This window comes from Engystomops pustulosus, chromosome 10, assembly GCF_040894005.1.
Source record: "Engystomops pustulosus chromosome 10, aEngPut4.maternal, whole genome shotgun sequence".
In the NCBI taxonomy this organism is placed as follows: Eukaryota; Metazoa; Chordata; class Amphibia; order Anura; family Leptodactylidae; genus Engystomops; species Engystomops pustulosus.
This window is the reverse complement of record NC_092420.1, coordinates 92,997,326-93,014,341: the sequence shown is the minus strand read 5'-3', so window position 1 is coordinate 93,014,341 and position 17,016 is coordinate 92,997,326. Positions and strand designations below refer to the sequence as shown.

The window sequence follows — 17,016 nt, the reverse complement described above, 5'->3', positions numbered from 1 at the left end:
ACAAAACCAGTGGCCTATGACCCCATATTGATGCTGTAATTGTCTTCCTATTGTTTCGGCAGTGCCACCTAAACCCCTGGACCCTCCCCATCTGCTCAGCCGAGGGAGCCGACACCTGATCCTCGCTCCTCTACATAACTTCACTGGAGATGGACCCATTTCATCCATAAAACTACTGTATCGACCCAGAGAAGGTGCAAGCTACTGGTCAAACATCGTAGGTAGGAGACCGGTCCAGTAACATACAAAGTGACTGCACCAGCAGAATAGTGAGTGCAGCTCTGGAGTAACTGTAATGTACGGTATAAAAATCATTTTATCTTTCCAGTGGATCCAAAAGATAACATTACCCTTCCCAATCTGAAGCCGGTCACGGCTTACCTGGTGCAGTTCCAGCTGAGTCGACCTGGAGCCGGAGGAGAAGGACCCCTGGGACCGGTGGCTGTTCTGCACACGGACTGTATCGGTAAATAAGTGGACATCTATGGTCGAATTCTTTCATTGTGGACAAATCATTAGCGTTGATTAAAAACCTTCCATCGTTTTGTGTATACAGCACAAATGTCTCCATGGTAACAGACTACAGAGGATCCCTGTGTGGTCTGATCCTGATCATGTGTGAAAAAAGTTTACACTTGGAGAGGGCTCTGACTACAGATGGTTTGTTTGTAGTCTGTTACCGTAGACGCATTGATAGAGCTGAGATGTCACATTGATGGGGGGTTTATTTCTTCTTCCCTGTAGAGCCCACAGTGAAGCCGGAGATCAAGGGCTACGCCATCGAGGACCGGAACACGCTCTCCATAAACTGGCAGCTCCCCCCCTATAACACAGTGGGGAGCGGCTACCTGGTCCGGATCTATCACCCCGCTAACCATCTCTACCGCCAGGAGAATATAACCTCCATCAAGGTCCTGTCCGCCCGCATCTATGGCCTCAGCTCCAAGACTGAATACACCTTCAGGGTCCTCATCTATCACTGCACAAGCCTGGGACCCCCGTCCGACCCCTACATCATCATACTCAACAGCAAAGGTGAGACCCCACCCCAATATAAAATGAATCTCTACTTGAAGAGGTGAAAATTCTCCATGATCACATAGCTGAGGGTTTGTTACAGTGTGTCAGGTTACATAAATACATCCAGGACTCCCCTCAGCTATAGGTTGTAGGCTCTTATTTTCCATTTATACACTGTAACAAACCCTCTGCTGTGTGTAGTTCATGCCTTATAGACAATGGAGGTCAGGTAGTTCTTAGTCTCCAATCACTGTGTGCACAGGTCCATCACCCCCTAAGGACGTCCATGCCGACCCCTTGACCAGGGAGAGTGTGAAGCTGATCTGGTCTCCCCCTGATGACCCCAATGGAGGAATCATTAAATATACGGTGGAGAGCCACAGGCTGGGGGCCCCTGGGGAGCAGCAATGGGCCGACACCGAGGGCCACAACCAGACCTGGTACATCATCAGGGGCCTCAACACCAGCTCCATCTACCAGTTCAGAGTCCGGGCCAACTCCAGGGTCCCCGGGGAATGGAGCCACAGTGTGACCGCAACCACCTACAGCGACGGTAAGTGCTCTGCCCCCGGGTGATCGTATAATACTTCTCCAGATACTGAAACCCCCCCTGCTGTTCTCTCCGCAGATGCCCCCATGATGCCCCCCAGTGAGGAGGTGCGCAGCCTCCTGCCCTCCAGCACCGGGCAGCAGCTCATCCTCGCCATCATCGGATCCGTCTCCGTCACCTGCTTCACCATCATCATCGCGCTCCTCGCCCTCTTCTGCATTAAAAAGAATTTATTCCGTCGCCGGCGGATGTTCACGTATCAGTCCGGATCTGTGAGTGACCCTGGGGCGATGTCACATGACTTACTATGGGGGGGTAGAGCTATAGGGGGGCAGCGTATCCCACAACGGCTTCACTATAAGAATCTGACCAATCCCAGTGGTCGTTTTGTGACCCACACAGTGGCAGCAACTGGAGGGTTAACATTAGCACAAGCGTCACACGAGATCAGAAACAATTATATCATCTGTGACATGTAAGACTGTTGTGTCCTCTAGCAGAAGAGGCTGATAACAGAGAACAGCAGCTGATACATTGGTATCTTTGGGGGTATTTGGGATTGGGGGGATTTTGGATGACACTAATGGACACCTCCACCTGTCAGGGTGAAGAGACCATCCTGCAGTTCAGTTCGGGGACCCTGACCCTCACCCGCCGGCCCAGACCCCAGACCGAGCCCTTCTCGTACCCCATCCTGGACTGGGCTGACATCAAGTTTGAAGATGTAATCGGAGAAGGGAACTTCGGGCAGGTGATAAAGGCGATGATCAAGAAGGACGGGGTGCGGATGAACGCCGCCATCAAGATGCTGAAAGGTGACGGAGGGGGAGGGGATACCACAGCAAGAAGTGGGGGGGTCCTTTAAGAACAATGTTTCAATGTACAGATGTTACATAGTTTATAGGGTTAAAAAAGACACATGTCCATCAAGTTCAACCAAGGAAAAGAAGGGATTGGATGAGGAAGGGATTTAGGGGAAACAATTCTATATTATCACCGTGTAGCAGATTTAAAGATACAATGTATAGTGCAATACTCCAGTCACATCCAGAGCTGCACTCAAATCCCGCTGTTACTTCATGTTTAACACAGTCTCATCATACATTGCACTTACCCATCTACCATTAGTGTTATACTCCAGTCACATCCAGAGCTGCATTCAATTTTCTGCCTTTATATTATGTCATATACATTAGTCTCAACTCACACAGCACTTACTACTCTACCATTGCATTTGTTCTTATACTCCAGTCACATCCAGAGCTGCACTCAGTATCCTGCTGTTGCTTCTTGTGAGTCACATCATACATTATATTCAATAACCTTTTATTGCATTACATGTAATACTCCAGTCACATCCAGAGCTGCATTCCGTTTCCTGCCATTACATCATATTTTACAGTCACATTATACATTTCAATTACTGTTCTATTATTGCAGTAGGTTTTATACTCCAGTCACATCCAGAACTGCATTCGGTATTATGCCGCAAGATCAGGCCCCGTACTCTTGTCACATCCAGAGCTGCAATGAATAATCTCCCTTTATATTATGTCTTATACATTAGTCACATCAATAGTTGCATCTTTGATCTGCTGACGCATTCACTTTAATACTCTGGTCACACCCAGAGCTGCAGCCAGTATTGTGCCTTTGTACCATGTTATGTACATTAGTAATATCATCAGATGGATTCATTGATCTACGTCATTAGTTCTTGTCCTCTAGTCACATCCAGAGCTGCAGTCACTATTGTTCCTGACTCATGTACATTAGTAATATCATGAGATGGATTCATTGGTCTTGTCCTCTAGTCACATCCAGAGCTGCAGTCAGTATTTTGTCTGTATCATGTATATTTGTAATATCATGAGATGGATTTATTGATCTACGTTATTAGGTTATGTCCTCTAGTCACATCCAAAGCTGCAGTCAGTATTGTTCCTGAATCATGTACATTAGTAATATCATGAAATGGATTCATTGGTCTTGTCCTCTAGTCACATCCAGAGCTGCAGTCAGTATTTTGTCTGTATCATGTATATTTGTAATATCATGAGATGGATTCATTGATCTACGTCATTAGGTTATGTCCTCTAGTCACATCCACAGCTGCAGTCACTATTGTTCCTGACTCATGTACATTAGTAATATCATGAGATGGATTCATTGATCTACGTCATTAGGTCTTGTCCTCTAGTCACATCCAGAGCTGCAGTCAGTATTGTTCCTGACTCATGTACATTAGTAATATCATGAGATGGATTCATTGGTCTTGTCCTCTAGTCACATCCAGAGCTGCAGTCAGTATTTTGTCTGTATCATGTATATTTGTAATATCATGAGATGGATTTATTGATCTACGTTATTAGGTTATGTCCTCTAGTCACATCCAGAGCTGCAGTCAGTATTGTTCCTGAATCATGTACATTAGTAATATCATGAAATAGATTCATTGGTCTTGTCCTCTAGTCACATCCAGAGCTGCAGTCAGTATTTTGTCTGTATCATGTATATTTGTAATATCATGAGATGGATTCATTGATCTACGTCATTAGGTTATGTCCTCTAGTCACATCCACAGCTGCAGTCACTATTGTTCCTGACTCATGTACATTAGTAATATCATGAGATGGATTCATTGATCTACGTCATTAGGTCTTGTCCTCTAGTCACATCCACAGCTGCAGTCACTATTGTTCCTGATTCATGTACATTAGTAATATCATGAGATGGATTCATTGGTCTTGTCCTCTAGTCACATCCAGAGCTGCAGTCAGTATTTTGTCTGTATCATGTATATTTGTAATATCATGAGATGGATTTATTGATCTACGTTATTAGGTTATGTCCTCTAGTCACATCCAGAGCTGCAGTCAGTATTGTTCCTGAATCATGTACATTAGTAATATCATGAAATAGATTCATTGGTCTTGTCCTCTAGTCACATCCAGAGCTGCAGTCAGTATTTTGTCTGTATCATGTATATTTGTAATATCATGAGATGGATTCATTGATCTACGTCATTAGGTTATGTCCTCTAGTCACATCCACAGCTGCAGTCACTATTGTTCCTGACTCATGTACATTAGTAATATCATGAGATGGATTCATTGATCTACGTCATTAGTTCTTGTCCTCTAGTCACATCCAGAGCTGCAGTCACTATTGTTCCTGACTCATGTACATTAGTAATATCATGAGATGGATTCATTGGTCTTGTCCTCTAGTCACATCCAGAGCTGCAGTCAGTATTTTGTCTGTATCATGTATATTTGTAATATCATGAGATGGATTTATTGATCTACGTTATTAGGTTATGTCCTCTAGTCACATCCAGAGCTGCAGTCAGTATTGTTCCTGAATCATGTACATTAGTAATATCATGAAATAGATTCATTGGTATTGTCCTCTAGTCACATCCAGAGCTGCAGTCAGTATTTTGTCTGTATCATGTATATTTGTAATATCATGAGACGGATTCATTGATCTACGTCATTAGGTTATGTCCTCTAGTCACATCCACAGCTGCAGTCACTATTGTTCCTGACTCATGTACATTAGTAATATCATGAGATGGATTCATTGATCTACGTCATTAGGTCTTGTCCTCTAGTCACATCCACAGCTGCAGTCACTATTGTTCCTGATTCATGTACATTAGTAATATCATGAGATGGATTCACTGGTCTTGTCCTCTAGTCACATCCAGAGCTGCAGTCACTATTGTTCCTGATTCATGTACATTAGTAATATCATGAGCTGGATTCACTGGTCTTGTACTCTAGTCACATCCAGAGCTGCAGTCAGTATTCTGTCTGTATCATGTATATCATGAGATGTATTCATTGATCGACGTCATTATGTCTTGTCCTCCAGTCACATCCAGAGCTGCATTCCATTTTCTCCTGTTGCTTAGAGCTTTGCATTAATCTATAATACATTTTGCAGAATTTGCATCGGAGAACGACCACAGGGACTTTGCGGGGGAGCTGGAGGTCCTGTGTAAGCTGGGGCAGCACCCCAATATCATCAACCTCCTGGGGGCGTGCGAGAACAGAGGTGACCCTCACACTGCAGCACTGCCGCCATTCACTGACTGGAAGCAGAGATCTTATACCCTGTATTTATGATCTTTCTTGTAGGATATCTGTACATCGCCATTGAATACGCCCCCTATGGGAATCTGCTGGACTTTCTACGGAAAAGCCGCGTCCTGGAGACGGATCCAGCGTTCGCCAAGGAGCACGGGACGGCGTCCACGCTGACCTCACAGCAGCTCCTGCAGTTTGCCTCAGATGTAGCTAAAGGCATGCAGTACCTGAGCGAGAAGCAGGTGAGAGGATGAGGGTCCTCACTGGGGGATATACATGAACCAGGCAGATCAGTATGAACACTTCTATAGAGCTTTGTTGTCTACTTAGTTTATTCACAGGGATCTCGCTGCTAGAAACGTCCTGGTCGGGGAAAATATGGTGGCTAAGATTGCCGACTTCGGCCTCTCCAGAGGAGAAGAGGTTTATGTGAAGAAGACGATGGTAAGTGATGAAAACTGCAACAGGTTATAGTAGTAATATAGCTATAAATACATGACACTCCAGAGCTGCGCTCACTATTCTGCTGAAATATCTGGGTTTAATACAGGGCTGTATGAATATTATTATCCCTACAAGTCTGGAATCACTTCCTACATCTGGTACTAGAAGCAGCTTCTTGGGGAATGGAGGATAAGTCCCTTCTGCTGCTTTCAATCTACGGTTTCATGACCTTTGTAGGACCTTCAAAGGTCCTGAAATTGCTCTTGTGTACATGTGTATTGAGAGTAGGAACAGATTTATGAGGATTTTATGGGTAAAGGTCCATCTGAGTATAATACTTGGTCGGTGGTTTGGGTGGCCAAGGCCCCCCCTAGAAGTCTTGTGCCCTGGGCTGCCGCCCAAACCACCCCATGTTATAATCCATTACTAGGTTTGTTCTAATGTTGGTTTCTGTCTCTCAGGGTCGGCTCCCGGTGCGCTGGATGGCCATCGAGTCCCTGAACTACAGTGTCTACACGACCAAGAGCGATGTGTAAGTCCTGTCCATGGTAACATCATGTGGTACATACTGTAAAGATATATATAGTAGGTCTGTACTGTAACCCCTTCCCGCGCGCTGATGTAACTCTACGTCATAGGATGCGGGTAGTTCCTGCACCTTGACATAGAGTTACGTCATAGTCATTGCCCACGATCCCGGCAGTATGTGGTAGGCGGGATCCCTCAGTAACAGCTGGGATTGTGACTATCGTGATCCCGCCTGTTTAACCCTATAGATGCCGTGGTCATAGTGACTGTAGTGCATTGCCGCGACGATCAGACCCCAAGGACCCCAGGGCTGCCTTCACTAGCCGTCTGTTAGGATCGTGCTGAATGCATAGGCTGACTATGTCACTTGTTTATGTCCCACCCTGGGACAAAATAAAGCAGTAAAAAAATAATAAAAAGTGCAATTAAAAAAAATTATGAAAAAAGAATTCAAGTCCCCTGAAGTCTCATCCCATGCAATAATCAATTAAAAACATAAAAGAAGGGAAAATCACCAAAAAACCCACAAAATTACCACATCCGTAACAACCCATCCGGGAAAAAAAGTACTAAAAGCCATAAGCAAGAATTATAGCACCAGGAAAGAGTTAATAAAATCTGATTATTAGCTATTCAACCACCCGGAAATGATGCACCTGAAAAGGGGATCTCATCTACAAAATAAGATTCCCCAATATTTCCAAATTACAAAAACTAAACATTTTATAGCCTGTAAAATGTGACCGTGCAGATCTGCCGTGGATGGCGCCTCCTTCTGTTCTATGCCGGCCGTGCGCCCCCTACAGCAGTCACCACCACATATGGGGCATCCTCAGACTGGGGGGAAATTGGGTATCAAACTTTAATAATAATTTCTTTCCTTTCTTGCTTTCCCTGCACAGCTGGTCTTTTGGGGTCCTCCTCTGGGAGATTGTCAGTTTAGGTAAGTGATAAAGTATTTGTCTATGCCATCTTGCAGTTTGCACACTGTCCACTAGAGCGCGCTGTCAGCTGACGTTTCCTGGTCTTTGTAGCGACTCTTCACCTTTGCTGTATAGACTGGGAGGTGATGTGCAGAGTCGCCTCATTATCATTAGATATATTCTATGTTTGTGACAATAACTTACAAATAATTGTAGTCGCAGTCGTGAGACTTAACGCTGCTCCAGATGGAGGGTCCGGTGGACATTGGACCTTTCATAACCAGCAGCTCGGTTCTTGTTTCCAGGTGGGACGCCATATTGCGGGATGACCTGCGCAGAGCTCTATGAAAAACTACCGCAAGGTTACAGGATGGAAAAACCGCGGAACTGTGACGACGAGGTGTAAGTGATGACACTGACCCCCCTCCCCCTGTCCTGTCCTGGTGGGGGTCCTATCTGATGATCTGTGCTTGTTCCAGGTATGAACTGATGCGGCAGTGCTGGAGGGACCGTCCCTATGAGCGGCCAACATTTACCCAGATATCCCTGCACCTCATCCGCATGCTGGAGGCCAGGAAGGTAGGAATGACCTGCAGGGGGCACTAGCATGGATCCCGCCATAGACTAATGATGGCCACGGATCCCCTATGGCAATGGAGGGGGGGGGGGCTATAAGCGGGTCAGGGGTGGACCCCCTAAACCTGAGTATCATAACAATGGCCCCTTGTCCGCCCCATCACTAGACACTTAGGACATTCATCCCATGTATCAAAATGCACTCATTTAATAGGGTGCAAAGACTTTTGCAATGGGGTGCATATTCTGTGATGTGCAGGATAAGGCTCATTGTGATGCAAGCGGTGAATACACATCTACAGCCGAAGGTTCGTGACAATGTCTCATCTTGTACCTTCCAGGCCTACGTGAACATGGCGTTGTTCGAGAATTTCACTTACGCTGGAATCGATGCGACGGCCGAGGAGGCGTAAGAAGCGGATGGCGGCGCGTCCCCTGGATGTACGCTGCTCGCTGGAGATAAGGACTCTGTATATAAGGACTAATGTTCTCTGGGACTGCGGAGAGAGCACTGAGCCCACGGCCGGATCCCGGACCTCTGTGTGTCAATCATCTCCGGCTGCACCCATGAACCACAGCAGTGGGTGACATGGAGATGACAATGAGTGCGGCTGGAGGAGCCTGATAAGAGCCGGACCCCTCCCCCGCTACAGCTCTACACTGCCGGACCCTGTATGTAGAGGGTCTCCTGCCCCCCCTGTACAGTCGTCTGCCCCCGTATACTGACACAATAAACCTCATTACTGTTTGTAGCTCGTCTTACGGCTCCATTATTGGAACTGGGGCATCTACGCTCTATAGCTCTTCTTACTGCTCCTTCAACTGGGGCATCTATGCTTGTAACTGGGGCATCTACGCTCTATAGCTCTTCTTACTGCTCCTTCAACTGGGGCATCTACGCTTGTAACTGGGGCATCTACGCTTGTAACTGGGGCATCTACGTTTGTGACTGGGGGACCTACGCTTGTAACTGGGGCACCTATGCAAGTAACTGGGGAACCTACGCTTGTAACTGGGGCACCACGCCTGTAACTGGGGCACCTATGCTTGTAACTGGGGCACCTATGCTTGTAACTGGGGCATCTACGCTTGTAACTGGAGCATCTACACTTGTGACTGGGGGACCTACGCTTGTAACTGGGGCATTTACGCTCTGTAGCTTGTCTGACTGCTCCTTCAACTGGGGCACCTACGCTTGTAACTGGGGCACCTACACTTGTAACAGGGGCATTTACGCTTGTAACTGGGGCATCTACGCTTGCGACTGGGGCACCAACGCTTGTAACTGGAGCATCTACACTTGTGACTGGGGGGCCTACGCTTGTAACTGGGGCACCTATGCAAGTAACTGGGGAACCTACGTTTGTAACTGGGGCACCTACGCTTGTAACTGGGGGACCTACGCTTGTAACTGGGGCACCTATGCAAGTAACTGGGGAACCTACGCTTGTAACTGGGGCACCTACGCTTGTAACTGGGGGACCTACGCTTGTAACTGGGGCACCTATGCAAGTAACTGGGGGACCTACGCTTGTAACTGGGGCATTTACGCTCTGTAGCTTGTCTGACTGCTCCTTCAACTGGGGCAACTACGCTTGTAACTGGGGCACCTACGCTTGTAACTGGGGCACCTACACTTGTAACAGGGGTATTTATGCTTGTAACTGGGGCATCTACGCTTGCGACTGGGGCACCTATGCTCTGTAGCTTGTCTCACTGCTCCTTCAACTGGGGCACCTACACTTGTAACTGGGGCACCTATGCTTGTAACAGGGGCATCTACGCTTGTAACTGGGGCACCTACACTTGTTACAGGGGCATCTACGCTTGTACCTGGGGCATCTACACTTGTAACAGGGGCATCTACGCTTGTAACTGGGGCATCTATGTTTGTGACTGGGGCACCTACGCTTGTAACTGGGGCATCTACGCTTGTAACTGGGGCATCTACGCTTGTAACTGGGGCATCTACGCTTGTAACTGGGGCATCTACGCTTGTAACTGGGGCATCTACGCTTGTAACTGGGGCACCTACGCTTGTAACTGGGGCATCTACGCTTGTAACTGGGGCATCTACGCTTGTAACTGGGGCATCTACGCTTGTAACTGGGGCATTCATGCTCATCACCTGCAGAGCTCTAAGCCCAATCATTGCCGTGAGCAATAACAGAGGAATAATAGAATGTGGAACCCACGACTGATACTTCATGGGGAAATAAGAAACTGTCAGGACCAATGACCGATCCCATGTAATGGGCAGTGATCCAGGTTGTCTGGGACCAGCACCCACATTATAGGGTCACCAGGGTCTCAAGAATTTCCAGGGGCTGTGATGGAAAATCCTAATATTCCCATTTTCTAAGGCAAATTCACAGCAGCTGTTAGGTCATGGGGGATCTTGTTGCTGGGACCCCTCACAATCAGATGGGGGCGCTGTTCAGTGAATCAGAGATAATAGACTTAGGGTGAAGACACACATGGCGTTTTTGGGCCGTTTTTGGGCCGTTTTTACTAATTGCGTTTTCAGATCGTTAAAAACGCATGCGTTAAAAAACGCATCCGTTTTTAAAAAACGCATGCGTTTTTTGAAAACGCATGCGTTTTTGTCCGTTTTTCATTGCGCAATTTCGGAAAAACTGACAAAAACGCATGTGTTTTTAAAAAACGGATGCGTTTTTAAAAAACGGATGCGTTTTTTAACGCATGCGTTTTTAACTATCTGAAAACGCACTTAGTAAAAACGGCCCAAAAACGGCCCAAAAACGCCATGTGTGTCTTCACCCTTAGGGTCCGAGCAGGATAAAGGAACTGAGAGATACCTGATATACAGAACCCCATAGATACCTTATATACAAAACCCTATAAATACCTGGTATAGAGGCGAATATAGGGGGTCATTTACTAAGGGCCCGATTCGCGTTTTCCCGACGTGTTACCCGAATATTTCCGATTTGCGCCGATTTCCCCTGTATTGCCCCGGGATTTTGGGGCACGCGATCGGATTGTGGCGCATCGGCGCCGGCATGCGCGCGACGGAAATCGGGGGGCGTGGCCGAACGAAAACCCGACGGATTCGGAAAAACCGCCGCATTTAAAAACCGAAATTGTGTTGCGAAGCTTGCGCTTACCTTCACTCAGCCGGCCTCGGTGAATTCTAGCGCGTTCAGATGCTTTTCAGCGCAGCAGCGCCACCTGGTGGACAGCGGAGGAACTACCTTCATAAATCCCGGCCGGACCCGAATCCAGCGCAGAGAACATGCCGCTGGATCGCGAGTGGGCCGGGTAAGTAAATCTACCCCAATATCTGATATAGATACTGTATTAAAACCTTACAGAAATAAAAAATATAAACCATACAGTTACAGTGTATAGTAACCTATTATACAAAGTTCTATAGATACAGTACATAAAACTGTAGAAATAGGATAGAAACCCCTATAGAATGTTTAGAAGATTACAGATACATTATTATGTGATAGATACAGAATAATAGATCCAGTATACAAAGGCTTATAGACAGTATAAAACCTTATGGATTCACTACATAAAACAGTATATAAAAGCCAATTAAAGCCGTATATGAAGCCTATAAATACAATAAATTGAAGTCCATACATGTGGTATATACACTCACCGGCCACTTTATTAGGTACACCTGTCCAACTGCTCGTTAACACTTAATTTCTAATCAGCCAATCGCATGGCGGCAGCTCAGTGCATTTAGGCATGTAGACATGGTCAAGACAATCTCCTGCAGTTCTCCCGAGCATCAGTATGGGGAAGAAAGGTGATTTGTGGCCTTTGAACGTGGCATGGTTGTTGGTGCCAGAAGGGCTGGTCTGAGTATTTCAGAAACTGCTGATCTACTGGGATTTTCACACACAACCATCTCTAGGGTTTACAGAGAATGGTCCGAAAAAGAAAAAACATCCAGTGAGCGGCAGTTCTGTGGGCAGAAATGCCTTGTTGATGCCAGAGGTCAGAGGAGAATGGGCAGACTGGTACGAGCTGATAGAAAGGCAACAGTGACTCAAATCGCCCCCCGTTACAGCCAAGGTAGGCAGAAGAGCATCTCTGAACGCACAGTACGCCGAACTTTGAGGCAGATGGGCTACAGCTGCAGAAGACCACACCGGGTGCCACTCCTTTCAGCTAAGAACAGGAAACTGAGGCTACAATTTGCACAAGCTCATGGAAATTGGACAGTAGAAGATTGGAAAAACGTTGCCTGGTCTGATGAGTCTCGATTTCTGCTGCGACATTCGGATGGTAGGGTCAGAATTGGTACAACAACATGAAAGCATGGATCCATCCTGCCTTGTATCAGCGGGTCAGGCTGGTGGTGGTGGTGTCATGGATCCATCCTGCCTTGTATCAGCGGGTCAGGCTGGTGGTGGTGGTGTCATGGATCCATCCTGCCTTGTATCAGCGGGTCAGGCTGGTGGTGGTGGTGTCATGGTGTCTTTGGGCCCCTTGGTACAACGCCACAGCCTACCTGAGTATTGTTGCTGCCCATGTCCATCCCTTTATGAGCACAATGTCCCCTGTAACATCTGATGGCTACTTTCAGCAGGATAATGCGCCATGTCATAAAGCTGGAAGCATCTCAGACTGGTTTCTTGAACATGACAATGAGGTCACTGGACACAAATGGCCTCCACAGTCACCAGATCCCAATCCAATAGAGCATCTTTGGGATGTGGTGGAACGGGAGATTCGCATCATGGATGTGCAGCCGACAAATCTGCGGCAACTGTGTGATGCCATCATGTCAATATGGAGCAAAATCTCTGAGGAGCTTCCAGCACCTTGTTGTATCTATGCCACGAAGAACTGAGGCAGTTCTGAAGGCAAAAGGGGGTCCAACCCGTTACTAGCATGGTGGACCTAATAAAGTGGCCGGTGAGTGTAAATCCTATGGATGTAGTGAGTATAACAAGATGGGGAGTCTCTCCTGTAGATGCTCAGTGTTATCTGAACTCCACAAGTGAATCAGTGCAACATATTGATAAGCAAAGTCTGTGCTACTATCTCAAGAGCTGCAGCTATAGGACATTTAAAGGGGATTGACATAAAGGGAACCTGTCACCAGAAGGCAGACTTTTAATGGTGACAGGTGTGAATAATCACTGCAGAGTACACTACATGACACCTGGATTGATAGCTCTGCTCCCCCCCTACCTTCCCCCCCCCCCCGTTCCCATAATATCCCCTGTTAAAGATGACCTGATTACGATGTCAGCTCACCGCACAGGAAACCTTGCGCGGTGCGCCGTACGCAAGCTCTGCTCGGTGGCTCGATGCGCTGTGCAGCGAACTGCGCGTGCGCAGCATCTCTGCACAATTCAACTAGGCAGCACTCTCTACGTAGTTTGTGTACCTCCATCACCTTGCTGTCTAGCCTCCTTCAGCAGACTGAGCGGAGAACTGCGTAGGCGCATATTCCTGGTGGGTTGCTCATAAAACGGACTGATCTCATAGCCCTGTTTCTTCTAGCCTGACCTGTAACATAAATCACAAGCAGCAATGTCTGGTCTGTAAATTATTCAGGAGAAATTACCTGTCCAGAGTTCATGTCTTCGTAGAGAGCATGACCCCTGAAGAGTACTTCTCCTTCCTCCTGGCCACCTGCTACATTACCCTCCTCTGCCAGATAAAAGGACAGAAGAAAGTTTCTCATTAAGACATGAGTGATATGTGTTCATAGTGTAAAGGAATGAAAAAGTGTAAATATGTATAGGGGATTGCACATGATGTAGTGTAATGCTGCTATAAATGTCTAGCAGCATTGCACTACATCTATAGTTTGTGCCAGGGGAGTAACTAAGAGAGGCAGGGCCCCATAGCAGATGTTTGAATGGGGCCCGTACACCCCTAGAAAATATACACATTTGTAAACTCAAACATTTATAACATTTATACGCTCTTACACACTTTTATGCACTGATAAATATGCTATACAATGTTTATAATTGTGTATATAATGTATATGCTGTATATAATGGTGCACATCTTTCATTCTTTAATGTGTCAGGTCAGATGCCGGGGCCCCCTGACAATGTGGGCCCCATGGCGGCTGCTATGGCTGCTACCACAGTAGTAATGCCCCTGCTTTGTGCATTTCAGCATTATGGGCCACATTTATCACTTGTTTTTTCTGTTGTTTTTGCGCCTTTTCGTTTAGGCGCACCGTTTTTGCGCCATTTTTGCGATTAAACGTCAAATTAGCCACGCAGCTAAAATAACCACCTTTCCCTCATCTATCGTTCAATTCCAGATGTTTTGCTGCGCCTAATGATATTCATCACGTGCGACTTTTGCATTTAGGCGCAAAAACGGGCGCAAAAACACTCCAGCCCGAAGGTGGCGTTATCTGAGAAGAAAGCACTGAGCCCCTTTGCAGAAGAGCTCATTTCTAGCAGCAAAGCTCAGCCAGACACTGGGACATATAATAGATACATTAGATACATTACAGACAGGAGCTGCAGACTCTATTTACAGGTCATCACCTTCTATTTACAAAATATTCTGCAAAACCTGAGCTCACAGCAAGAGCAAGAGAAGTTTGCACAAGTTTGCAGAATTTAGCAGATACTACATACAAGTGTCCCCCATGTAATTCTGCACAGTGTCTGAGGGGGATATTGTGCAGAATTACAGGGGTGCAGCAGGAGACCAGCACTGGGGGATCCCCTCCAGGAGAAGCCACTGCTGAGGAGGTCACTGGGTGCTGGGTGTCACACACCTGGGTGCTGCTGTGAGTGTTATTCTCATTCTGGGCTGTGGGAGAAGCAGAGAGGAGCTTGTAGCAGGATGACATGTAACTGCCCGAATCTAACATTGCGCCTAAACTGCGCCTAAATTGCGCCTAAACTGTGTTAAAGTAAAGTGATTAATAAGAGGCAGAAAATATACTTATCACAGATGGTTGTAGCTTGTGATAATTCTGGAAAACAGTGCGCCCGAATTTAGGCGCAACTACTACACTTAGGCGCATAAAAGTGTTAAATGTGGCCCTATATCTGTAATCCTATAATGAACAAATCCTCATATTACATGTTTCTCCACTCGGCACATATCCCCTTCTTTTACCTACCACAGAGACTGTGCTGCTGTTATTGGCTTTAATCAAACATATTGGGGGTCATTTACTAAGGGCCCGATTCGCGTTTCCCTGACGTGTTACCCAAATTTTTCCGATTTGCGCTGATTGTACCTGAATTGCCCCACGCATGCGATCGGATTGTGGCTCATCGGCGCCGGCATGCGCGCGACGGAAATCGGGGGGGCGTGGTCGAACGAAAACCCGACGTATTCAGAAAAACCGCCGCATTTAAAAACCGAAAATGTGTCACTTAGGAAGCGCTTACCTTCACCTGGTCCAGCTCGGTGTATTCCGGCGCATTCAGATGATTTTCAGCGCAGCAGCGCCACCTGGTGGACGGCGGAGGAACTACCTTCACAAATCCCGTCAGGACCCGAATCCTGTGCAGAGAAGGCGCCGCTGGATCGCGAATGGGCCGGGTAAGTAAATCTGCCCCATTCTGTCTATAAAATAAATGTGTTGACCGTATTTCATGAACTAAACACTGTCCCAGGAGCAGGAGACCCCATTCTGGATTCTATGGTGTTGGAAGTGATATTGGACAATTATATTGTGAAATAAGCCTTTAAAGGTTGCAATCAATAGAGATCTTCACTGCAAACATTATACATTAAGTATCAAAATCTTCCTGCCTTCTCACAGCTAAGGAATAGTTACAAAGTATCTGGTTTAGGCTTCATTCCCACGGCCATGCACTCTGCCCCACCTGATCCCAGGTGAGCACAGGACCGGGAGGGGGTGGTGGGAGGGGCAAGCACAGGACCAGGAGGGGTGGTGGGAGGGGCAAGCACAGGACCAGGAGGGGTGGTGGGAGGGGCAAGTACAGGGCCAGGAGGGGTGGTGGGAGGGGTGGCAACTCTTCACCCCTTTTCCCTCCATAGTCCGCCAGACTCGGTCACGGTGCGGGGAGACAAGGAGCCATGTCGACCATATCACGGCCCCCAGGATGGCCATGTGAATGAGCCCTTAGACTGTATCTGATATAAAGACAGGAGCAGCACAAGTCTCTCCTTTCTGTATGTTTTTAGTAGCGGCGTTGAAATATGTATTTATATTCCAGCATTTTGCACTGGGGGTTGTCCTCACACTGCTGTGCTCTGTGTTTTCTGCCTTAAAGAGAACCCGTCATGCAAAATAACCCCCCTAAACTAAATATATTTTCATAAACTGCCATTAGAGAGCATTGCCTCTATCCCTTCATTGTCCCTCTACATGCCTGTAATCCTAAGCAATGAGGTCCTAAAGCTGTATGCAAATGACCTGTGAGATGTCCAATGAAGCATTAGCATATTCAAGCTATCCACTCTATTCATGAGTGGGAGGCACAGCCACGCCCCCAGTGCATGACTGACAGCCTGTATAATGATGTGAGGCTGTATAATGATGTGCTTCCTGGTGCTGGTGGCCACGCCCCCTGCAGCCTGTGTGTGCATGTGTGTGTGTATAGGAGAGATACAGCAGCTCCAGGCAGCCATGTTACAGCAGAACATGTCAGATTCATGTGTAGCTGATGTCTGTGTCTCTCACATGAGTATTAGGAGGATGCAGCATGTCAGCAGATGCACTAGCAATGCTTTACTATACATTACACACAGACATGAGCAGGGGGAGGAGAGGGGAGGGGTAACAGCGGTGACATCACTGCCTCTGACCATGTGACCAGCCTCATTTACATAATAAATAATAGATGATTTTACAATGAATAATGTATGAAATGACTAGATAAAGGCTGTGATGGGATCCTTGTGAGCTGCTCCAACAGGTAGTGGTGACAGG

At 46.9% G+C, this 17,016-nt stretch overlaps 1 protein-coding gene across 1 annotated transcript in view; it reads left to right on the top strand.

Annotated features, from left to right (window-relative positions):
• TIE1 (tyrosine kinase with immunoglobulin like and EGF like domains 1) overlaps window positions 1-8,887 on the top strand; it is a 30,856-nt gene extending 21,969 nt beyond the window's left edge. Inside the window, exons 10-23 of the mRNA XM_072127023.1 lie at window positions 63-221; window positions 329-466; window positions 745-1,035; window positions 1,283-1,573; window positions 1,649-1,842; window positions 2,175-2,385; window positions 5,522-5,632; window positions 5,716-5,906; window positions 5,995-6,108; window positions 6,570-6,640; window positions 7,539-7,579; window positions 7,865-7,961; window positions 8,039-8,138; window positions 8,477-8,887. Coding sequence (XP_071983124.1) covers window positions 63-221; window positions 329-466; window positions 745-1,035; window positions 1,283-1,573; window positions 1,649-1,842; window positions 2,175-2,385; window positions 5,522-5,632; window positions 5,716-5,906; window positions 5,995-6,108; window positions 6,570-6,640; window positions 7,539-7,579; window positions 7,865-7,961; window positions 8,039-8,138; window positions 8,477-8,548 — 2,081 coding nt within the window. The 3' untranslated portion in view covers window positions 8,549-8,887. The remainder of the gene's footprint in view (window positions 1-62; window positions 222-328; window positions 467-744; window positions 1,036-1,282; window positions 1,574-1,648; window positions 1,843-2,174; window positions 2,386-5,521; window positions 5,633-5,715; window positions 5,907-5,994; window positions 6,109-6,569; window positions 6,641-7,538; window positions 7,580-7,864; window positions 7,962-8,038; window positions 8,139-8,476) is intronic.
• The last annotated feature ends 8,129 nt before the right edge of the window (window positions 8,888-17,016 follow it).